This window comes from Cydia strobilella, chromosome 14 (genome assembly GCF_947568885.1).
Source record: "Cydia strobilella chromosome 14, ilCydStro3.1, whole genome shotgun sequence".
Lineage (NCBI taxonomy): Eukaryota > Metazoa > Arthropoda > Insecta > Lepidoptera > Tortricidae > Cydia > Cydia strobilella.
Genome location: NC_086054.1, coordinates 13429835 through 13455506, shown reverse-complemented (window position 1 = coordinate 13455506; position 25672 = coordinate 13429835). Strand labels below are relative to the sequence as shown.

Here is a 25672-nt window from a genome sequence, read left to right as displayed (position 1 = left end):
TGTTTCTATTTTGTTTCAGGTCTACCAAACGACTTGTCAGTCTATTGGCACCAGTACCCTTACAGCCTGGGCATCGTGTTCTGCAAGCTGCGAGCATTCATATCTGAAGCGTAAGTAACTAATACCCATAACTTGTGCTTCAAATCTTATAACTTAAATTTGAACCACTATCTGGTGTCTGATTGAGCTGAAATTCGGTATACTTCAGTGTACATAACATGGAGCTGATCTGATAATGCAGTCGAAAGATAGCCAAAGGTTGCCAAAGGAGCTATTCGATGGAAAAACATACACATTAAACATATTAATAACGGGTCACTCACGTATTTTAAGTCGAAAACGCTGACGCAAGCTCCTGATGACGCTACTCGGTACGGAGTGAAACATGTCGATCGTTTTCGGCTTAAAACACGTGAGTGACCCGTTATTAATATGTTTAATATGTCTGTGTCTCACGAAAGTTTTGTTATTAAAACATACACATTGAGTTTAGGCTCATTAGAAAGATATCGAGAGGAACTTGATGGACATGCAAATGAGACAAAATACGGCAAATAAAAGTGTGTACCAAAAATATTTTTGACGGTTACTTGTTCGTTGGTTAAAAATGATTTTAAAACAATGCTTGTCATACTTATTGTTAGACAGATGAAAGGATCCTGACGCTCCTTGTCTTGATTTTGAAACAATAGCAACTGCTCTTAAAGAGGTAGGTCTATCATTAATTAAGTGTAATTAATCATGTCAAGTCTCAACACAAACGTAAGTGTTCGCTCCAAGTACAAGTCGATAATTCATAGGGTTGCCATCTGTAACATTTTGAATTTCCTGTCAAAATTCCTTATTTATATTTTTCCTGACGCTCATATCGGTGGGAGGGTCTAGCCGTAAGCGATATCTATTTAATACGTAAATTAATATTAAGTAACCAAGTTATTGATCAAGTTATGTTGACACTGTTATTCTTTTACGTTGTTTAAATTTGTTTTAAATTAGGTGGGGTTGCACCAAACCGTCTGTCACCGTTTTAGCGTTCGCTAAATTTTATTGTATGGGAAGTTTCATAGTTCTCTGCTGCGTGACGTTGATCAGTCTGTTAATTGTGGTTGGTGCAACTGGCCCTTAATGTGTATTTTTTTTATAATGTATATTTTTAGGTGTACTCGTATTATCAAAGTTTGTTATTTCAAATTTGTTAATTTATTAAAATTCCTGACATTTTCGTATTACGGCCGCATTCCTGACAAACGGCCAAAATTCCTGACATGTCAGAAAAATTCCTGACGTCTGGTAACCATTCAGGAAAATATTGTTATTTTGGGTGTTAGGAGATTAATGTATTCGGTGAAACCTGGGGTTAATATTCAGATGGAAATGATTTATTACGATTTGCCAAAATTATTATGCGATGTTATGATAATTGATAGTCCAGCGTTAAACACCTAAAAAGCCTTCAATACCAGGTTATCAGAAAACAAATGAAATAATAAATTCTTCATAGACACGTGTATGATTAAACTTATTTCATTAAATCATTTTTGGGTCTCATTTAATAAAAGGGGTCTTTCGCAAATCTGGAGGTCTATTCTAGTTTGACAATTAATTTTATTTTATATCTTGAAGTATATTTTGACGACCGGTCTGGCCTAGTGGGTAGTGAGTCACTACTAGTGACCCTGCCTGTGAAGCCGATGGCCCTGGGTTCGAATCCCGGTAAGGGCATTTATTTGTGTGATGAGCACACATTTTTGTTTCTGAGTCATGGGTGTTTTGTATTTAAGTATTTATATATTATATATATCGTTGTCTGAGTACCTATAACACAAGCCTCCTTGGGCTTACCGTGGGACTTAGTCAATCTGTGTAAGAATGTCCTACAATATTTATTTATTTATTTATTATATAAAAAAAACCGGCCAAGTGCGAGTCGGACTCGCGCACGAAGGGTTCCGTACCATTACGAAAAAAACGGCAAAAAATTCGCGTTTGTTGTATGGGAGTCCCACTTAAATTTTTATTTTATTATGTTATAGCGGCAACATAAATTACATTAAATGGGTTGTAAATGCCAGAAATAAATAATTATTTAATTTAATAGCGGCAACAGACTTACATCATCTGTGAAAATTTCAACTGTCTAACTATCACAGTTCATGAGATACAGCCTGGTGACAGACAGACGGACGGACAGCGGAGTCTTAGAATAGGGTCCCGTTTTTACCATTTGGGTACGGAACCATAAAAAATAACAATTTGTTATGGTTTAAAACTGGTTTTGGTACGAACTTGACGATCATCTTGGTGATGATGGGCGCGCGTCTCACGCACAATTTTCTCTTTATTTCGCATGCACCAATAAGCGTGAACGATCTTCAAGGTCGTATCAAAACAAGACCAAAACCGTAAGAAATTGTTAAATTAGAATCGACAGACCTCCGAGTTGAATGTCAACTTATTCCGTTCAATGACATGAATCTGAACTCGAATCCTTTGAGTCGAGTAGCACTTATTGTTTTTTTTTAATACCACGTCGGTGGCCAACAAGCATACGGCCCGCCTGATGGTAAGCAGTCACCGTAGCCTATGGACGCCTGCTACTCCAGAGGTGTTACATGCGTGTTGCCGACCCTTTAAAACCCTGTACACTCCTTTTTTGAAGAACCCCCATACTGTAGCCCCTCGCAAAAACCTGGACAGCGAGCACATTCCACAGCCGGAGTGTCCGCGGGAGGAAATTTAAATATTATATTATGCAATTTCCGCATAATATAATATAATATAATCTGTCTGGTAATGCTGGTTCATATCCATGCTGTATCCACATATTTCGCGAAATTTATTGCCCAAGAATCTTCATTATTAAATTTTTGTTTAAGTCAATAAATTGTGCTTTTATACGATGTTCAGCTGTCACATTATGAAAAAGGATTTATATTAACGCAGCTGACGGCTTTTTACAAGTCTTTTATTAAAGGGTCTTAAGGGATTTTTTTACTCCCTCTCATGTCGACGAGCTTTACTTGTCAAGTACGAGAATATTATAAACTGAACATATATTAAAGAAAAAGTGACGAAGCCCTGGCGAAGGCCGGATTCGAACCGGCGCGTCTTTAGCTATCGCGGCTAACGCCATGAACCCCTAGGCCAGTGGCCACCACGGAAGACGCGGGTTCGATTCCCGCCTCGGCCACCGGTGGACTTTTTCAGTTTAAGTTGTTAGTGCAAGCTTCGAAAAGTAACTAAAATACTTCTTAAACTAATTTTCCTAAACTAATTTTACAAGCAGAACCTCCGTTTCGTTGTATTATGTTAGCGAAGATAGCCAGGTAAATATAAGTTTTTTTGCATTTATTACAGAGCTGTTAATTATTGAACTAACGGCGCGATTTGGGAAATGAAAGATTCACTAGATATGAAGTAGTAAAGATATGTGATATTCCACGGCAAAAGGTAGCTTATGGTGGCTGGCGCTGGTGGTAAGCGCCATCCAATATTAATTGAAGCTGCGTTAATAATAGCGTAAGCGCCAACCGCCATAAAGTACCTTTACCCGTGGGACGTCACATATCTTTACTATTTCATATCTAGTGAATCTCTAACTGATTTCCCGAATCGTGCCGCAAGCCGCCTTGTTACAATGTTGTAGATAGTAGCGCCGAGTGTACATACATCACCGAAGCGTCTACCAAAACCGGTCGGTGTTTACTCTAGGTACAGGCAATTTAAATACTCGTTTGGAAACCAGGATGGCGTAGTTTTTCATAGCAATTGCAGACTTATGCACTGTAACGCTGATTTTATGAATAAAGAACTGACGAACTGAAAAGACCCGAGCTTCAGAGTAAGTTTGTTTGTTTGTTTGTTTGTTGAGTTGGTTTGTTTGTTTGAGAGAGTGAGTTTGTCTGTTGGGAATCTGAAGAAACGAGGGATTTGTTTACAGATCTGTCCCAGCTCGTAGCGTATGTAGTGAATGACCTATTCGAATTTAATTAGTAGGTACCTACTTGATGCGACTCCCTTCTCTTCTTCTTTTCCTGTTACCCCCTGCTGGGGTGTAGGGCTCGAATCTTGTTTTTCCATTGCGACTTTATGCGACTGCTGCATTAAAATACGGGTGTGGGTTTATGAAACGAGCTGGATGCGAATGTTTTAATGCCAAATTATATATGTTACAAACACTGCTTTATCTACGCAAATATTATTTATAAGCTCTCTATGATGTGTTCAGAAACCGCATGTTACACACAATAAAATGTAATCTCAAATTCCTAGTTTTTAGAGATGCTCGAAAATGTCACTAGGTTACTACTAATCTATCGACGTGAGCCACGAGTTATTAATACCATAAACCACCATAAAACTTTCTCAATTTTTAGGGTTCCGTACCCAAAGGGTAAAAACGGGACCCTATTACTAAGACTCCGCTGTCCGTCTGTTCGTCTGTCTGTCACCAGGCTGTATCTCATGAACCGTGATAGCTAGACAGTTAAAATTTTCACAGATGATGTATTTCTGTTGACGCTATAACAACAAATACAAAAAAGTACGGAACCCTCGGTGCGCGAGTCCGACTCGCACTTGGCCGGTTTTTTTAAATGATTACAATTACAACTTCATCTGTATTTAATTTTACACGTTATTCTCATTTCTTTTCTCTTTCAGAGCCACCTATGTGTCGGTGCTGACCATCTCCGCTTTCTCCCTGGAACGCTACCTAGCCATATGTCAGCCTTTGCACCTGTATGCTATGGCGGGACTAACGCGAGCTTCGAGAATTATCCTGATTCTGTGGATTATATCTGCGATCTGCGCTACGCCCCTGGCGGTTTACACGGACATTAGCTACAGGGATTATCCACCAAGTAAGTCCCGAGCTCTAGCATGCGTTGAGCAACTTGCGCTTTCTAACTGATGATTTTTAGGGTTCCGTACCCAAAGGGTAAAAACGGGACCCTATTACTAAGACTCCACTGTCTGTCCGTCTATCACCAGGCTGGTAGGTATGTCATGAACCGTGATAGTAAGACAGTTAAAGTTTTCACAGATGATGTATTTCTGTTGCCGCTATAACAACAAATACTAAAAAGTACAGAACCCTCGGTGGGCGAGTCCGACTCGCACTTGGCCGGTTTTTTACATTTCTTAACCGATTATCGTGAAATTTTGTAAGCTGGTTTGGTAGTTAGATAAAACTTTTTTGTCGTTTTGTATTTTAGAACATTTTCAAAATGGCGGAAACTGGCATAGCTAGAGGACTTAACCGTACACCAGTAGGGTTTAAGGTCCTTTAGACCATGTTCGCTGTGATAATCGTTGATCGCTCAACGAAGTGAGTATTTTTTTTACATTTTCGCGAGGTCTACAGCTCTCAGAGTCACTAGTTACTTAAATGTTACATTTCTGAATAAGTTTATGTGTTAAACTTCCAAAAAATGTTAACCCGACAAACATTTTATTGTTAAGAGAAACAGTATAAGTAGTTTAACTTTTCGGTATCTATAAAAAAGTCAACACTGAATTTACGACCTTATGTACCTATACGGGAAAAGGTTCAAGTCTGTAATAGATGTACTAAGGTTTGATTACTTTGATTTTCTTTCGCAACAAGTGATTATATATAGTTGAGGACAAATATTTGTTTTTGCCTGTCTAAATATCTGTATTTTGAGGACTCTATTATAGAGATCCACCTATTCCCAAACTACAGGTTTTAGTATGGGTTCTAGGCAAACATATCCACAATGTTATGTAACCTGATAGTTACTATTATTATTATTATTAGTCAGGTAATTAATGGGCGCCGGTAGCTCACTAAGCTGTGTGTAAATTTACACTAATTTTACGGTTTGTTGAGTTTAGTCACTCGCGCGTTTCTCTGGAAATGGATAATTTCGATCCCCATACAAAAATATGAGATGATTCCGAAAATTTTCAGTAGATTTTGCAATTTTGGAAAAATTCCGACCGCACATCAGTGACACTGAATGGGTTATTAACTATCATAACAATTCTCCCGCAGATTCTGGCATCATCTCGACGGAGTCCGCATTCTGCGCTCTAATGGCTCCTTCTCCACTCCTCGAGCTGAGCAGCATCTTCTTCTTCTTCGTGCCGGGTGTCCTCATCCTCTGCCTCTATGTCAGGATGGGCTTGCATATCAGGTGAGTCGGATCAAGTAGTCTGCACAGAATTTGCAATTTGTATGATGTATTTTGACGATCCACCACTAGGAGATACTATCGACATTATTTTGAAATCTTATTATTATGTGATTATTTAATTCTTAAATTATTATTTTATTGATTACATTCTTATGACATCCTTATTTTGACTAACATAATATGAATTCTTGTAGATTGACATGCCTGTAATTTATAATGTAATCTGTATTATGAAATAAATGAATCTAAATCTAAATGACGAAAAATTAGGACTACGTTTGTATGAAAAGGCGTTTGCGCGGGTACTCCACTTTCGTCTTAAATCTACTTTTAAAGCAGTCTATTCTCAAATAATCACTATTTAGTTATAATTAAATCCATTGAAAGAATTGCAATAATAATTTTTAAAAAATCCGTTCCTCAAATTTTGTAGTTTTTTCAAATGCGTATAAATTTTTAACGAAGCAATATATTAAAAAAGTAATGATGCCAAATTTTTTAGTTCACATATAGGTCAAATTAATCCAACAATGAACAAAATCCAGAACCTAAAAATTTCTTTGCAGCCCGCTTGACGTGAAATGCCCCTAATAAATAAATGATTTTTTTTATTTGCATTAATTATTTTTTTGATTTTGACCCATGTTCTTTCACTGATATGCGTTAAAATTGTTAAATAACAAACGAAACCGTCAACGCCATCTATACGACTGTAGGCCAAAACTAGTAGCGCCCTCTGAACGAGAATCAAATTTTCTTGATTTTCGAGGCACGTTTTTTCCTTAGACTGTATCTATCTATTACGGAGTTATATCTATCTTTGGGCGCACGCAACAAAGCACGTAATATGTAAAAGTGCACGCATTATGTAATATTAGCCATAAGAAATTATTCTTATTCTTACTTGCCCGGAGGACAAAAATAGGATGACGAAGTTTTTTAATAAATTTTAATTAACATTTTCTTTGAAGGCTTTGGTTGCGGTTACCGGTCTGTAGGGTGTCATTCACCTCTTTGTGAAGTAAAAGGTTATTTACCTCAACGTTAAATTGTTCATCAACTTTATCATTGTTTGAACTTCGAAATAATTCATTAACTGGAGGTGCTAATGAGCTTAAACTTTGTTAATACTCGTATATGTAAGGAGTGGTTCAGTAAAAAAGTAGCAGAGAAAATTTTGACAATATACATACATAAATTAGTTTTAATCCCGAAAAAAAAAATGTTATCGCAAGGCAGTCTCCACTTTATGACCTTGTTTTACCTATTCCGATCACTGTGAATAAGTGACGGTCACAATGACTGACGATAAAACCGTGACCATCTTAGGCCCGCTGGGTCATACATACGCAGTAAAACAAAAGTTACTTTCCGTAAGCACAGAATAAGTAATAGTATTATCATACAGAACGGCCACGCACCGCCCCGCCCCGACTCGAATTACTTCGCCCCGCGACAGAAATCTGGCGGACTTCTGGCGTGCTCTCAGTACTATTTTTAAGCAACTTGCTCACACTATGACGCATGACGCGTGTACGGACGTGCCGTTCACACATAGAAACGCGAGTGATTTTTGATGTATAGCGTGTCCGCCCTGTGCCGTAAATTAAAGATAATGGATCCTAATTTTTGGTTGTGACTTCCTACTTCCTAAAACAAGTTCCCATTTAGCTTTATCAGAATTATGGACATTTGTTGAACCAATGTTTGTAACTTTTAGGTACAGAAAAGACAAATTGGGGCCTGTGCCTACAGTAAATTAGCCTTGAAAAGTTAACAGACAGGGAGATAAAGTTAGGTTTTTAGGTAAGCCGCTATTCAATTCGTGCTCGCATGTGGCGTGGTTCGTGAAGCTTAAATAAAGCTTCATGCTTGAACGGCTGTGGGATTGAAATCAATGCATTATTTCTGCAGCTCAGGTATTGTTCGATTTTAATCTGAAGCGTAGAAGTGCACTAACGGGTTATAAATACCTACACCATACAATGAAACTGATATAATGTGATAACCTCCATAATAAACTTGGCGTGAAACGTGACAAAAATATCTATAAATAAATAAATAAAATAAAATTCTTTTATTTCAGACAAAGTCCATACATTAAAATTACAATAGGGAATATTACGCGAAACTCTGCGAAGGGGGCGCCACTACTACAATCTGAGGGTCTATCGCGAAACAAGAAAAACGAAATTTCGTTATCTAACATCTCTGTCACTCTTGGATATTCGAGCGATAAAGAGGCAGATAGCAAAATTTCGGATTCGCGTTTCCCGGTAGGTCCTCTGTAAACAAACCGCCTTGATGCATCAATGTCATATTTTACTATCTCTGAAAACTTGTCAAAAACCTGTTAAAGGTACAGTATGTATAAGTTACTCTATGGTTTACTAAAAAGGCTAGTACTGCACTCTGGTGGCAGAACATTGCAGTAATATCCCCTATTAGGTACAAAACATCTGGGAGACCGAGCTTTGCTCGGAAAACATATAAAAACTCAAAAATGCGCGTTTTCCCAGACATAAAACCTAGCTAGATTTTTCGCCCCCGAAAACTCCCATATAGCAAATTTCGACAAAATCGTTAGAGCCGTTTCCGAGATCCCCCCAATATATATACATAATTCTTATTTAAAGAATTATGTATATTTAATTGAATTGCTCGTTTAAAGGTATAAGATATATGTAGGTAAAGTACCGATAACAAACGAAAACACTTAACTTAAAGGGAGGGTTGCGTATCTGGTGCAAATTATATTTCTAACTTGGGAAATACCTGTCCTACATTTTCGACAAGGAGCCCGATTCGGGTTCAACAACTTGTTACGGTTTTGAACTGGTTTTGAAACGAACTTGACGATCGTCTTTGTCATTAGGGCATTTTTAGTTAAAAGTGTGCCATTTACTTTTCTCGAAAATTCAAATAATTTTTGGGTTATTCCTACTCAGAATCACGAGGACTATCGATTTAAAAAGATAAAAAATGTGCCCAAAACAAATCAGTTTTGTAACGCATTTTCACATACATGTTGTATGGACATGTTACAACACTGACACCCAAAAATTTGTATGAAAAACTCGGGACACTTTTTTTTTTGTCTCATTCAATAGTACTCGTGATTCTGAGTCTGAATAACCCAAAAGTTGATGGTTTTTCGAAAAAAAAGTAAATGGTGCAATTTTTTCTGAAACCCACCCACGACACACTTTTTTCGCATGCAACAGTCGTAAGCGATCTTCAAAGGTATCTACTATCAAGACTAGTTCAAAACTGACGAGCTCCTCAGTGATGAAGGCCGGATTCGAACTGGCGTCTTTAGCTATCGCGGCTAACCTCCTGAACCTCTAGGCCACCTCGCCACTTAATATATGACATCTATTTCAGTTTACAATTTATATGAAATCTGACCATTATGAAGTCTGCAATAAACGATTTTATTTTATTTTATATATAGTAGTGTAACTAGGTACTTTAAAAACACAAATCAAAATATTTTATAAAAGAAATAGTGATTTGTTGCCAAAGTTGTACCGTCGCCCACACTGTTAACTGACAGTTCGTAAAACTTATTACAAAAGGCATAAGGCCCCCCCTTGGACAGTTAAGGCCATTCCATCGGTTTGTCGCTGTCACTGTCACATTTGGTAAGAAAGAACGGGAAAGATTATGCGTGCCAAGTGTCAAATTTGATCGAATTTTGTCGATTTTTATTTATTTTAAAAACGTTACCTTACAATATCGAAATTCGAAAGCTATGAAATTACTATTTAAGTTAAGATTGTTTTTTGTTCTTTTTTTGTTTATAGTATCACATAATAAACAACCGAGTAAAGTTTGATTAAAAGTCCGAGTTAGAGGTTACTATAGGAATTAATTGTATCGAGCGAAGTGTCATAATTCGTGTATCGGAAGCTATGTTATTAAAGATAATATAGTCAAGAACTACATACATTTTTTCCACGTCTACGATCACCAACGCCTCTTAGAAAAACATGATCATATAAGGGGATTTTTCACCTTCTGGCTCAGGGAACCGCCTTAAGAGTGTTGCTGTTTGTACTTTATCAAGTTGTTAAATCTGAATCAAGCTCTTGGAAAATACCTGTCCTACATTTTCGACAAGGATGTATTTCGCACGCTCTTGGTATTAAGTAGGTATCAGGTGGAAAAAACTAGAAGACGATGTCATGTTACAAACATGACATGGCTACGATATGACACATGAGAGTGATAGATGTTGATTGATTAACCGTTTTTAGCTTTGATAAAAAACTTTTACTTTGTCTGGTATGTCGTAAGATCAATATAGGTAACTGTGTCTGCGGGATGAGTGTGACTGACTTTCACATTTGGGCCTGTTTACACATACGTGCTGTATGTGTAAACAGATGTATGAAATTAACTTGTATGAACTTGCACTAAACACTAATCAATGTGTGAACATAAACAGGCCCTGGTATGTAGGCCAGTTACACTTATCCCTTAGCCGTACTTATTTTATATTACCAATATTTTTTGATATTTTACCTTTTTTGACCGGTTGGGCGACCAATGCTTCGTTTTAAGGATAGTGTAAAGCGTGACGGTACATGTTGTTGATTTGTTTGATTCTACCGACTGGCAAAAGGAGGGAGGGAGTATTCGCACACAATGTAGAATGGTTTAACCTTCTTCAAACTATGTGAGAATTGTGACACTCATTGAGGCGCGCTGAATTCATACTACCTTCGTCACCGGGCATGATATTCTCCTGCCAGCTATCCGGTCGCGGCTGCCGCTTTCGCATTAGCCTTACTAGTCATTTGCGTAAGTGCCGCACTCTTATAGAATCTACTCGCCCCCGTCGCTGAACCCCGTCGGGTGTGGTCCGCTCTTAACCGCCTAAGAACAGGAGTTTGCAACTGCGGCCACCACTGGTACAAATGGGGCTGGAGCTCCTCTTCTGCCTGTAGCTGCGGGCACCCGGATCAGACCATCAACCACATCATTCTGGAATGCCCTCTTACTAAATACACAGGCCATGTAGACGATTTTAAGATCCTGTCAGATGAAGCAGTCGCGTACCTGGGAAGGGCGAAATTCTAACTAACCATGTTTTTGTTTTTTTAAATTGTAATCCAGTGACATGTACATATGCCATACGATAAATAAATAATAGAATCTACTTAATCCATCATATAATTGATGTCAAAGATCAATGATGATGATGAACATAAACAGGACACGGTTGTGGTATTAAACACAAAGGAAGCAAGGCTTTGCAAAGTTCCTTTTTAGGTCAACGGACCTAAAAACTTAAACTGTTTTCTTTTATTTACTAACAAATTAGTTTTCAATAGAAATTAATACCCCTAAACTGAGTGCCTGAATTAAATTTCGAAGAACTCGATTAATTGAGAATGTAGGTAAATCATTCATCTACTTAAATTAACGAAGAACTGGCTTAGAAGCGTTATTAAAGGTAAATTTAGATTTTAATTTATTAAGATTAAATAGAAGTAGTTTATCAACTTTTTAATAATTGCTTGAGTCATAATATAAACTATGTAAACAATATTGTTTTGTTTAACTTTATTGCTGTTTAATAAATAAAAATAAAAAATAAAATAAAAATAAAATAAAAAGCCTTTTATTTCTTGAACTTTTTTTACATTATTTCATATTTGTTTAAGCGTTCTATATATATAATATTATTCAAGAACCCCGTTTTCACAGGTGAAGGCCTCCTCCAAAGCCTTCCATGTATCTCGGTCCTTTGCCACTTGTATCCAATTTGGCCCAGTAATTTTGGTGATATCATCTTGCCATCTCATAGTAGGTCTTCCTATCCCTCTTTTTCCTAGAGGTCCTTTCCACGACGTCACCCTTGCTGTCCAGCGCCTGTCTTGAGTACGTGCTACATGGCCCGCCCACCTCCATTTAAGTTTTTTGGCATAGCTGAGAGCATCTATGCTCTTTGTGTGTTGTCTTATTTTTGTATGGTTGATTTTTTGAATTTTCTTGATGTTTAGCATACTACGCTCCATTCCGAACAAGTTTTAATTTATGATTAATATTGATAAAATAAGTGCTTTAAATTAAAGACGAAAACCAAAACGGTTTTCGAAAAGCCCGCAGCACTACCCTCGCGGTGTATAAATATGTGAGTGAAATATTAAACTATATTAACGAGAAACATTATGCGATAGGCTTGCTCCTCGATATGACCAAAGCGTATGATAGAGTGTCACATAAAATCCTGTTAGCAAAATTGTATGGAGTTGGCATTCGCGGAAATGCACACAAATTGCTACGGTCTTACTTGAGCGACAGATCTCAACTAGTAGAAATCCCATACTATGACGAAGAGACAGGGGAACTTAAAAATATTCGATCCGAAACGCGAACAATAAATTTATCCATACCACAGGGAAGCGTTATAGGCTGCATTCTGTTTATAATTTACATAAATGATTTGCCCAAAGCCCTAAAACACCATAGCGTACTCTTTGCAGATGATGTGTCCCTACTTTTCAAATGCCCCAAAAACTATGACATTGATTATGAGATTAAATCAACGCTTACAGAAGCTAAACAATGGTTGCAGGACCACTGTCTAGACCTAAACCCTAAAAAGAGCAAACTAATACAATTCAAGCCTTATCAAAAGTTATCTTTAGACCTAACAAATTTATCTAATGAAATCGGAATAGAAGAAGTAAACGAAGTAAACCTTTTAGGACTACAACTTGACACAAGCTTAAATTGGAAAGGACACGTTGAAAATCTAAAAACATAATTTTCGCGTTTCGTCTACGCACTAAGCGTAACAAAAAGAAGCACAAATATCGAATGCGCCCGCTCCGCATATTACGCCTATGCCTACGCCTGGCTTCGGTATGGAGTGATCCTTTGGGGACATAGCGTAAACGCACAAGAAATGTTCGTTGAACAAAAAAAATGCCTGCGTGTTATTATGAACGTTCATCTGCCAGAAAGTTGTAGAGACCATTTTATAAAATTGAACTTCTTGACCCTACCATGCATATACATATATGAAATTAGTATGTTTGTAAGGAAGCACATATATATGTACGAATTTCAAAAAAGCGCACGACGCCAGAATAAGTTAGCTGCCCCAGAATCGAAACTGAACATCTACAAGCAAGGGCCATACTATCGATCAATAACAATTTACAACAAAATACCAGAATTCATCAAGGCGGAAAACGCACTAAGTGTATTTAGTAAAAAGCTTAAGACATTCCTTTTCCATAAAGCCTATTACTCAATTGGAGAATATATGACTGACACTGCATGATATTAAACTATTGTACATATTATAGTTATAATTAATAAAAGAATTGATGAATGATGTTGCTTGAGATATGTTATTTAGATTAGATATACGTTTTGACATGTTTTAATAAATAAGAGAATAATTTAAAAATTGTTAATAGTTTTGTAATGTTTGTATTTTAATGTAAGAATGCATAGGTGCATGTCAACATAGTATATGACTAAGGTGTATAAGTATATGACTTGTATTTGGAATTTATGTGACATTATTTAAATACTATACCAATTGAATTTAATTGAATTGAATTTTATATGAATGTTTTTGATAAATTATTATTGTATCTTAATATGTAATTTTTTTATGTTAGTGTATAAGATATTTTTTGCTATGCCCTACCAGGGTATCAGTGCCTCTTACTTTGCAAATACCATCTATGTAATGTAATGTACATGATTATGCAAATAAATAAATACAAAATACAAAATAAATTTAATACATTGTGGAAAAAAATATGGACCCTGGAGGGAAAGTACCTTAAAACCTTAAGTTAGCTCATTTTACTTGACCGGACCGGCACAGATATAAGGGCACTTTTTGGTTTCGTTAAGTGTGCCAAAAAGAAAAAAAAATTTTTAAAGGATCGCAATGCTTCTATCGCATGCGTATATAACATGCGTTGTGAGAAATATGAATTAAATAGCTAATTAACATTTTTTTCGAATTTAAGAATTTAACAGTGCCGATTACCCTTCATACAATCCCCTCTAAGCATAATATATTCAGTGTATCTTTTTCCATGTTGCTAACGCAGCATAGTACATAGGCGAACAACACGCGATGCGATGCATGCGGTGCGGGGTGAATCAATCCTTTAATACCTATAGAAGTGTCCTACGTGGGCGATCTCCTTGCGAACGCGAACGCCGTGGGCCCGTCGCGCCGCGCCGCGCCGCGCCGTTTCGCTCCATGTTCGCGAGTTGTTCGCTTACGTAAGACGCAGCGATGTGAGAAGTGTTTTGATACCGTAGCCTCGATATTTTGTCAAAAAACTTCCTATATGTATTGATCTATCTAGTAGACAGATAAGTTATCAGTCGGGTGAAAGAGATTAGGGCTAAGTCATTATGGAACTCAAGGTCACGCTTTCGCTTACAGTCTCTCGTAAATCCACAGACCACCCCCTATAGACCGAGCTTATAGGACGACTCGCGGTCACCGCCCGTATGGTGTATAGGTCTTATATAAGATTGCTCGCGCGCCGCGCCGATCAGTTGCGCCCAACCTATTAGCAGTGTGCACGTCTGTACGAAAATAAATCGTAAATAATTGAATTCGTTCGCTAATAATTTATATTGCAAAGTAAAGGAGTGTACAGGTTTTTAAAGGGTCGGCAACGCGCATGTAATATCTCTGGTGTTGCAGGCGTCCATAGGCTACGGTGACTGCTTACCATCAGGCGGGCCGTATGATTGTTTGCCACCGTCGTGGTATAAAAAAACATCACGGTTCATTTTATACTGGTCATTACGGTTGTACTGAGCAGCAACGAAGTATGCTCTTCCCTTTTCGTCAACATGAAAATGCAATGTGATATCCCTTTCACGTTAACGACTAGTGATGTGACGGTGATGGTTTCGTCAGTTGCGGAAACTTCGTGCTTTCGTCCGTACCGTATTGTACCATTTTAAAAAATATAAAAGAAAACTGGGATTCTTTTTTATTGACAATAATTAATATGTAGAATCTGTAGTTTTATTTAGTTGGTAGTTTATCTTAGTTAGGTAGATTAGATACCTACGTAGTTTAGTTTTTAGGGTTCCGTACCCAAAGGGTAAAAACGGGACCCTATTACTAAGACTCCACTGTCTGTCCGTCTGTCACCAGGCTGGTAGGTATGTCATGAACCGTGATAGTAAGACAGTTGAAGTTTTCACAGATGATGTATTTCTGTTGCCGCTATAACAACAAATACTAAAAAGTACGGAAGTTGGAGTTACTCAGATGCACCTTATTTATTTAACGCTTTTACAAATTACATACTGTGTAAATCTCATGAATGTAAATTTACGACAAAATGTATGCAACACCGAGTATTCAATTCCATACATATTTTCTGGGACCCTCATTAGGTACTTTACGTTTGGAATCTTATATCATAATTATGCTAAGTATTTATTTTAGATACATTTTTTAAACTACCTACTTAATGAAATATTATATTGTGTTAATATTATTAAGTATTGTTTCTGTAGACTTTATTGATAACAATTTTACCACAGTCAATTATGGTACAACTGGTACGTACCACTGCCTGTAATGAACATGTCCCATCCCTACGCTTACACGTGTCACGTGTCGTTTGGAACGACCAATCACAACGCCGGACTTCCGGTTCGAACGCCATCTTGATAGTAGCCTCGTGATTAATTCCTTTGTTTTTTGCTCATTAATATTGTTTTAAGTGTAATATCGATAGCTTTATTATACAATAATCTAATGTGGTAGTGTGCAGTGAATGGAGAATTAAACTCAAAGCGTGTTTAACCACCATTTTGGAGTCAACGGCCGGTAGTCCACGTGCTTCTCGTAAAATCCAGCTATCGGTTTTACGAGACAACTACAACAACCACCGAACAGCGTCGTGCTCTAAGAGCATTTACTTTGTTCCTACCCTTTTACGTGACATTGGCTACGGGCAACACCGCCCTCAAGTCCATCAAGAAAAGAATCACAACGCCATGAGCACCCGCCCCGCACCTACCTCAGAGGTTGGTGATTTCCGTCGCGAACAAAATGGCCAATATTAGGCTTTCTATAGGCGGTTTTTTGTGCGTAAATCTAACCATAATTATACAACTTTACTTTAGGTTCAAGTTTGCTTAACATAATTTTGTTATTTATGCTGTTTTGACTTTTGATTTAAATTGTTTACCGTTGATTTCTTTAACTAGACAACTTACCTATAGTTATGAATTATATAGCGTGTTTGTTTCTAAATAAGTAAGGATTTACTCAGCGCGGCTCAGGATCTTTAGAACTTGCGATCCAATTACTTTTAGTTAAGATAAGTTTGTTCCAAAAAAGTCGGGCAAAGCTAACAAGACGTAAAGTTGTATCGTCAGGTGACAACCAAAACTCACTAATTGCAAAAAAACCGGCCAAGTGCGAATCGAACTCGCGTTCCAAGGGTTCCGTACATTACACAATTTTTAACAATATATTTTTTTATGTGAAACGTGAGTGAAATGTCTTTAAAAAACCGTAGGGGTCGGATCTAAACTAAGTAATTAAGTCCGATTAACGTTTGCACATTTCTAATAGGTTTTCCTGTCATCTATAAGTAAAGAACTATTTTGTGTATTTTTTTCAAAATTTTAGGCTCAGTAGTTTCGGAGATTAACTGGGAGGGGGAATGGTCAGTTTTTGGCTATTTTCTTAAATAACTACTAAACTATTTATTTTAAAATTACAAAAATATATTATATATATTTGAGATTCTCACAATGATCCTTTTATTTGATATGTAACAAGATATAGTTTGAAAAACTTTATTGTTTATTTTTCTCATTTACCCCCCAAAAGTAGTCCCCATGTTCAAAATTAATTTGTTTACGTTTCGTATCCATCTTTGGGTCACAAACTTACATATGTGTACCAAATTTCAAGTTAATTGGTCCAGTAGTTTCGGAGAAAATAGGCTGTGACAGACGGACAGACAGACAGACGCACGAGTGATACTATAAGGGTTCCGTTTTTTCCTTTTGAGGTACGGAACCCTAAAAATAATTAAACATAAATAATTCTAAAACAGCAATCTCTTTTAGGCCACCTTCAGATAATAAAAGCTTTTGCTTATTCACCTTTCGAATTTGACCTAAATATCCTACTGTTTTAATATTTCAGTGAAATTATGTTAGACTTTGAGATAACAATGTTTACTCGCCACAAACGGTTAGATACTAAATAAGTAGGTAAATCTTCAAGAAAGAAATTATTCCATTTTGCTTTCAATTTAAAAAGCTGCTTTGTGTTGAGGATTTTCATCATTGACAATATTTTTTAAATCTTTTAATGAGATGACATTTACCTGAGCCCCTGTGTCACATTTAAAAGTCAATTGTTTATTTTCAATGGACAAATTTGACAACCATTCATTATTATTAATGTTACTAGTATTTCCTATAGAGTGAACCAACTTTACTAGTCACAAATCATGTACTAGGTTATTATCCTCAGTATGCTCTACTTCAATTGAAGTTACATTTTTATTTTTGCAACCCTTAGCAAAGTGATTTAATTTTTTACACTTATGACATGTTTGGCCAAACGCTGCACATTCAGCTGGTCCATGTTCTAGATTACATTTCAGACACCTATAAAATTTACTACTATACTTCATGTTTTTCTTAGAATTATTAAAATACTTAGCTTCACGCTTTGGCTGACTTGACACAAGATCAACCGACACAGGTTCTTGCTTCCGGATCACCTCTGCATGTTCCTTCGACAGCTCAGCGACCCTGCACTTGTCCACCGCTTGTTCTAAAGTACGAGTAAGGTCCTGTTTTTCCAATAATTTCTGTTGCAGCTTTCTGTCCCTGATGCCCATGACAATTCGGTCCCTCAGCATTCTATCTTCCAGGTCCTTGAAATTACAATTTTTTACTAATTTTCTGATAGCGATGTAGAAGTTGTCAAAAGTCTCGCCATCTTCTTGTTTTCTGCTATTGAATTTAAATGTGTTAATGAGTTCATTTTGCTTGGGTTCAAAGTATTGGTCGAACAATTTGAGCAGATCATCAAATTTTGGGGTATCTTCAGTCTTTTATTAAGTTATAATACAGTTCCAGCCCTTCTTGTCCGATACAATTCAACAAAATTGCCGACTTTCTTGCTTCATTCACGTTTGTTAATCCAGCGGCCGTAATAAAAATCTTAAGCTGTTGCTTGAAATTCGTCCACTTTAGCAACATATCACCAACTGAATCCAATTGCAGCGGTGCAGGCATTTTAAATTCTATACCCGACATCATTGTTTCTTCTGTGCCTTCCTTGTTCTCCGTTTTGTATTAATTTATTATTCACGATAAATCTTAATATGTTCGATTGACGACTGCGCCATGTAATGTTTAGTAATAAAACGTTTCTTCAGTTAACACCGAGTTTATTATAATAATCCTTTAATGTTACGTTTACACAAGCACCACCATTGATCGTCCAGGCAAGAGAGGGAGATCTGATATTGCTAATCCTATAGTTACACAGTTCATTATCATCTGACAGCGTCTGTACTAAGAAACGACGCTCGTTGTCCCCCCCACTCCCGTATGCATTGGGTCATTATAAGCAGTCTGTAGTTGCGTTCTGTTACAAGCATACATTACTACAGTTTGCCTCATTCTAATGCCGGCGGGCTTAATTTGAATTACATATGGCTCCTCTACACTATCGGCGATGATAGACGATGACTGGCGGGCACGATAGTGTAGATAGCATACTTGGCAGGCCCCGCCAGTCATCGTCTATCATCGCCTGCGACCCGTGAGTTGTCGGTTTTTTGGGCACGCATCAAAGGGAATCGCCGGGTAGTTGCGTTGTACAAATGATCATGTGGATGCTAGCACGATGATCTTGCCGATGATAGACGATGGTACTATCAACGATCATCGCCAATAGTGTAGAGACACTAATTCCGTGGAAGATGGGACGGGTGCTGGCGTGGGACGCCACCTGTGTAGACACCCTAGCCCCATCTCATCTCCACGGCAAATCTGCTAAGGTTTGCTAAGGTATAAGGTTCTGCTAAGGTACTATTTATTTTTAGATTTAAGCTTTAAGTTTAATAGTTAAGTTATATATGATGTTAAGTGTATATCAATAGTGCCCTGAGATATTTCGACATACAAAGAATAGTGGTGTCGAATCGAGAATAGGTAATTCAAATGTGATTATCGAATTGTTACGTCACTCAAACTATAATTTGTATAAAGCTGATGTTGGGGTGTCAGCTGCAGCTGCATTATGGCTCCTCTACACGATGGCCCAGAGCTGGACCAGCGAGATGGCCATGCGATGGTTGAAAGCACGCACTATGGAATGAGCTACGCGTAGATGCGTCGGTACGCACCATCGCTGGCCCACTACCTTTGATGTGCGGATGAAAAACTGACACCTAGGCCATCCCATCGCCATCCCGCAGCGCCATAAGCCATCCGACACCGCTACCCTCTACACGCTGGCCCATCTTAGTGGCCCAGTATGATGGAGCCATTACGGTTTTTCGTTTCTACATTCGGTTCCGAAAGGTCACAAGTTTGAGTTTGGTTTGAGTGCATTTTTAGGAAAGTAAAATACATTGTGCATTTAAAAAAAACATGACTAAGTAGGTGTGTAGTTCAATAGTATTTCTTGAGGATACTTTCAATTAACAATTTAAATAAAGTATCTTTAATATTGTCTTCGTTTACCGCGATAGTTACTCATGAAATAAAACTATGAAAACGGATTAATAAAGTATCTTTATTTATGAAATGGGGAGTTAATTATGATATGAGTATGAAATTGTACAACAAATCCATTAAATACCAAATTTTAATTGGTTATAATATCTTAAAAAATAAGAAAAAAACGTACTTGGAAAGTAAAATGCTCTAGTGTGCTGGAAAGTAAAGCACCTATCATTTTCTGCGCGCTTCTTAGAACAACAACGACCAACTTTCAGAGCATGAGAAATGAAAAAGAATATTGTTTGTTTCAGGTCGACAAAAGTGTCAGAGAAGACAAAGATGGGCCTGCTGAACGGACAAGTGCACGGAGAGACGCGGCAGGCCAAATCTCGGAAGGCCATCATCCGGATGCTGGGTAAGTTTAACACGGTCATTGCGGCATTGGGTCAGTTCGATCCTGTACAAGTACAGTGAAACCAGCTGAAGAAGATTCTGAAGGGACCACCAAAAACGCGCTTGAAAGTCCTGAAAGTGTATGCTACAGAGAAAGCTACAGAAAGCTACGTAAAATGGCGTATTATGTGGGCAATCGTATTAGACGTATTCTACTATGTAAACTAATTCCGCACTATTAAATTTTCAAAATCTATACTTCAATAGAACAGAATCGGGAGGATTCAAAGTTCCAAACGGTCCTGAAACCTTTCCTTCCTTACCAATACTAACTATTTAAGCCACACACGACTTTGGGAACAAATCAAATTATTTTATTAAATATTTTCGATTTAGTCTTAGTAAGAGTAAGATGGCATAGGTAATATAGTCGAGAAATTAGGACGGGTTCCGCCGTAGCGGGGTGGCCTAGGGGTTTTTAAGGCGTTAGCCCGGATTGCTAAAGACACCGGTTCGAATCCGGCCTTCACCACTGGAGGGCTTCTTTTCTTTTTCTTGAGCTTACCGTGGGACTTAGTCAATTTGTGTAAGAATTCCCCTATAATATTTATTGTATGACATCTATTTCAGTTTAATTAAGTTTCAGTTTTCGTTAAGCTTAGAATAAATTTAAAAGTGGAAAAATTACTGCCTTGGGTAAGACTTGAACTCACGGCCTCTGGATCGATACTCCAGCGCTCTACCAACTCTGAGCCACCGAGACCTTATCCATAGTCAGCAAATCTTCCCACTATATGGGTCTAGGGGACCCTAGCGACATCTACCGTTAGAGCGTTACACTTCTTAAACGGCCACCGGAGTTCCAAGTCATATTGGAAATTCACCAGTTACGATGTGCTTCCCATTCTAAATTAATTTTTAACAAGCAGAAACATCTGCGAACGATGTTATTATTATTCTAAGCTTAATAACATCGTTAACAGACGTTTCTGCTTGTTAAAAATTAATTCAGTTTTCGTTATCTACGCAGCAGGAACAGTGGAACAAGTTACGGCGTAGCACTCGTGGCACAACTACGCGTCGTAAATGATAAACCGGTCAATTCGAACAACGTGATAATTACTAGATACGAGAACAATACGAGATCTAAGAGATACGATATAGTTTAGTTCTCAACTAGTTACCTTTTGTAGTTCGATTCGAAAAACCAATTGTCATTTCACGCTACAATTATTGTGACATTTGGGATATCCATTAGATATCCATTGGATGTCTAATTAATATCACTAATATCTTAAGCAAATCTTAAAGAGATCGTTCAAGAGGACATTCGGAATCGCGGAAATGTCAAATTTGACATACTTTCTTAAATATCTCGTTATCGTTTCCGTTTCATATCTAGTAGATATCCAGTTGATATCTAGAGAGCCTGGCAAAGTAGCATTAGCAAAGAACAAACTGCGATGTAATAATAAGCATATAATAGTCCACCACGTGACCAGGGGATACGCATCATGCTTTCAAATATAGGAAGGCCCCAGACTGGATGGTTTCTATTTTTTCTTTCGATGAACAAATTTGAGTCAATCTGCAAAAAAAATAGGCTAAAATTTTTAACATGTGGTTTCCTTTTATCGTTCACGATTTCGAATTCGAACACACAGTCCAATTTTCAAAAACACTGTGTCCCACAACAAAAACAAAGTATCCCATTGCCTGCAAATGATTTAAGAATATAGGACAAAGCAAAAAAAAACCTATATCCACAAAGTGGAAATTGGTTTTCATTTACTCCCTTCCTCCCCTCCCGTTCCCTTCCCTTCCCTTATCCCTTTGAAAACGAATTTCATTTGAAAATATAATCCATGGATTTGTGTGAAAAGAAAAGATGAGCTGGGTATAATAATATTCGTGTGACACGTATACACGAGAATATACAATATACATAATCAACTATGTATAAACATCTTGCATCTGTTCAAACATACAACTGTTTTAGGGTTAAAGTACCTATATATATATATCTTATGCTATTTCTATCGAGACCTAAAGAAAAGCAATTTTAGAACAACAAATTTACGAGTATCTTTAGGTACAGTCAGGTGCAGAAAACAGGGTCTCCCCCTGTATATAAGTTTATATGCAAAGGTGCTAGGTTGCTGACTGTACCTACAGACATTTTTACGGTGGGTACCTACTTAAAAAGTCTGAGAATGCTTACTCTAACGCCTTGACAAGACTATTGTGTAGATATTTGTGTATTTCTCGTTCGCTTTGTTATAAGTATGCGATTTTTTTTGTGATGAATAGCAGGCGTTTGACCACGATCCCACCTGATGGTAAGTGATGATGTGGTCTACGGTGGAGCATGCTTATCTATGAGATACCTATTAACTCTTGCCTTGAAGAGCCCCAGATTGTACTCATGCAGAAACACAGACTCGGGCAGGGCGTTCCACTCCTTGGCAGTTCGCATAAGAAATGTGGAAGCAAAACGCTTCGTGCGTATTTTTGGAGTTCCTACCATGAAGCGATGCCGGAGTGCCGTTTGTCTTGTAGTCCGATGGTAAAAATGGGACGGAGAAATAAGGTTGTGCAGTTCCTCGGCACACTCCCCGAAATGTATCCTATAAAAGATCGACAGGCTGGCAACCTTGCGACGATGCTCCAGACTTTGGAGTCGAGCATTCGTCAGATTGCTGTCATTGATGATTATCTTGGCCCTCCTCTCAACTGACTCGAGCGCCTCAAGCTGGTACTTTGCAGAGCCATCCCACAGATTAGAACAGTATTCTACACACGATCGGACTTGTGCTTGGTAAAGGTCGAGCAGCTGCCTAGGTGTAAAATACTGCCTCACCTTGTTGAGGATGCCTAGCTTTTTTGCTGCTAACTGTGCTTTCGACTCGATATGCGGGTGCGAGTTTCGAGGTCAGCGAGTTTTAGAAACTATCGCAGGTGGGGCAGTAAGGTTGACCCAAATTATTGTAAGTATAATTATAGGAAGGTTTCGGCCAAGATTTACGTATCTGACGTTTCGCATCAAGGTCAATGAGACGAGCGAACTCTTTACACTCATCTTAACACGAGAACGCCATTCTGGCCGTTGAGAAGGAAACTCTTATCGTAGTATACAATAGTGTGTATTTATCCAAACAACGTCATAGTGACTAGACTTATATTGACCGGGATATGGACCGTGATTACCTTTTGTATTGTTTTCGAGCTCTTGATATTTCGACGCAGCAACACCAGTTTCAGTGTGATTCACGGTTAGTTTCTCGTGAAACTAACCGTGAATCATTCAAAACTGTTAACGTCATAGTGGGCCAATCTGTTCCTTCTAACTCTGTATATTACTACCGGTAAACCAAGGAATTTGATATCTGTGCCACTTCGTACCTTGTCACAGTCGGGCCTGGCTCACTCCGCGATTTCGTCGCGTCGCTACAAGTACATGCGGCCCCACGCTGCCCACACCAATTTCGGTGTCTAGCCATAGTAATTGCCGCGCACCGCTAAGGAACGGATGGACGCCTGCTCGTACTGGCGCCACCTTGCGGTCATATCTGACGTAATAGACGCGTTTTATTAGAGAGTGAAACTTATGTACCTAGTACTATTATTTATTCTGTGTCACAGTGGCAAGCAATATGAAAATCAATATGAAATCTCATTCTCGTCACGGTGACAATGCACGCTATGGCATATAAATTACATTCGTTGACCGTACAACAGTTATTATTTATTTATTAAATTAAAGGAAAAAATTATCGCTTCGGACAGGACTCGAACTTGCTACATTTTGGGACACTTGTCCAATTTGCTTTGGTAGCTCAGCTGGTTAAGAGTGATTGGGCTGGTGTTCCAACAGGTCGCAAGTTCTAGTCTTGCTCGCAGCGGTAAGTTTTTTCATTTTTCCTTCAATTTAAAAATTTGTATATCGAAACAATAACTCTAAATCTGCTTGATAAAAATATTGTTTCGATGCTTGCCACTTATGTTTGTAATTAGCTGACTGTACCCAGTTTGTTTTGCTCTGTAATTTGTCAAAATGCGTTCTGTAGCTAATAGTATGTATTACGGGGTCTGCACCCGTCACAACCGTTGGCAATTCGATGCCAATTATACTTTTGTTTTTACAGGCACACATTTTTTTTATTTCGGAGCGATTTTTTACTAAAATATTCACTTATTTAAAAAAAATGTTTGTTAAAGACCCCTATTCATTTTGAAAGACCTATTCAACGATACCCCACACTATAGGGTTAAAGCGAAAAAAAATCCACCCCCACTTCACGTGTAGGGAAGGTACCCAAAAAATTTTTTATTTTATTTTATTGTTCGACTGTTGGATTTATTGATTTATATGTCTATGCCAAATTGCGTTTTTGAGTTATTTTCTTCTTAGTAAAAAGACGCACAAAGCGCTGCGAAAGTATACTCCCTTTTGCTTGTAATGTACTTACTAATAGCCCCCGTTTAGCCTAATCTGATAGAATGGTAACTACGGAACCCTACACTGAGCATGGCCTGTGAACATGCTCTTAGCCAATTTTTATTTTCAGATAGGGTAGACCGAGGCGAATCGGATCACAGGGCGAATCGGATCAACAAGGGATAAATCCGATGATATTCGAAATACATATTGCATTGATATGACCACATTAAAGTGATACGTCTCTCCCCTTAGCCTGCGATGCCTGTCATAAGAAATATTTTAAATATCAACAGATTTTCAGTCTGATCCAATTCACCCTGTGATCCGATTCGCCTTGGTATACCCTAACATTAGTGAAAAACAATTGAGTAACTGTTGGAATGTATGTACACCCTTTTTCAAAAATACAATTGTTTAGTCTGTTAATCTATGAACTCTATGATACATTATCTGTCACTGTCAAACTATACCGTTCTTTTTTGACTCGCTCTCCGTCTCTTGCCGCCCACCGGTTAACACGTGTATGTAGCTTAATTATAATATAATAAAAATGTGTGCTCCATGTCTGTCTCATCTGTCTTTCTCTCAATCAACCACTCCGCCGCACTCTGCCTCTTTCCAATTTCCAATAGGTTATTGGCCCCGAGTCGCGTACGCGCTGCGTAAGAAAATAGCGGTGAAGAAAAGTGGTTGAGTTGGTGAAGAGAAGCATGGCGGATCGCCTTTCCGGACGGCTCGAACTCGGCTGGCGGCCGCGTGCCGTGATACTCGTGATATGAGAAGCAGCTACCTAGTCGGCTCATAAGTTCTGTCATATACATAGTATCAAATAAAATCAAAAGTTTAAGTTTATTCCGTATAATTTGTACAGCGTTTGAAAGCTTATAAACTAGAGAATCTAAATGTATAACATTTATTCAAAATGACCGCCATAATTATCTACACAGGCTTG

The 25672-nt window shown here is 37.9% G+C and overlaps 1 protein-coding gene across 1 annotated transcript in view; it reads left to right on the top strand.

Moving 5' to 3' along the window:
- Nucleotides 1–24903, top strand: part of LOC134747162 (neuropeptides capa receptor-like) — a 76166-nt gene extending 51263 nt beyond the window's left edge. Inside the window, exons 2-6 of the mRNA XM_063681742.1 lie at nt 20–110; nt 4663–4862; nt 6020–6161; nt 20198–20301; nt 24848–24903. Coding sequence (XP_063537812.1) covers nt 20–110; nt 4663–4862; nt 6020–6161; nt 20198–20301; nt 24848–24903 — 593 coding nt within the window. The remainder of the gene's footprint in view (nt 1–19; nt 111–4662; nt 4863–6019; nt 6162–20197; nt 20302–24847) is intronic.
- The last annotated feature ends 769 nt before the right edge of the window (nt 24904–25672 follow it).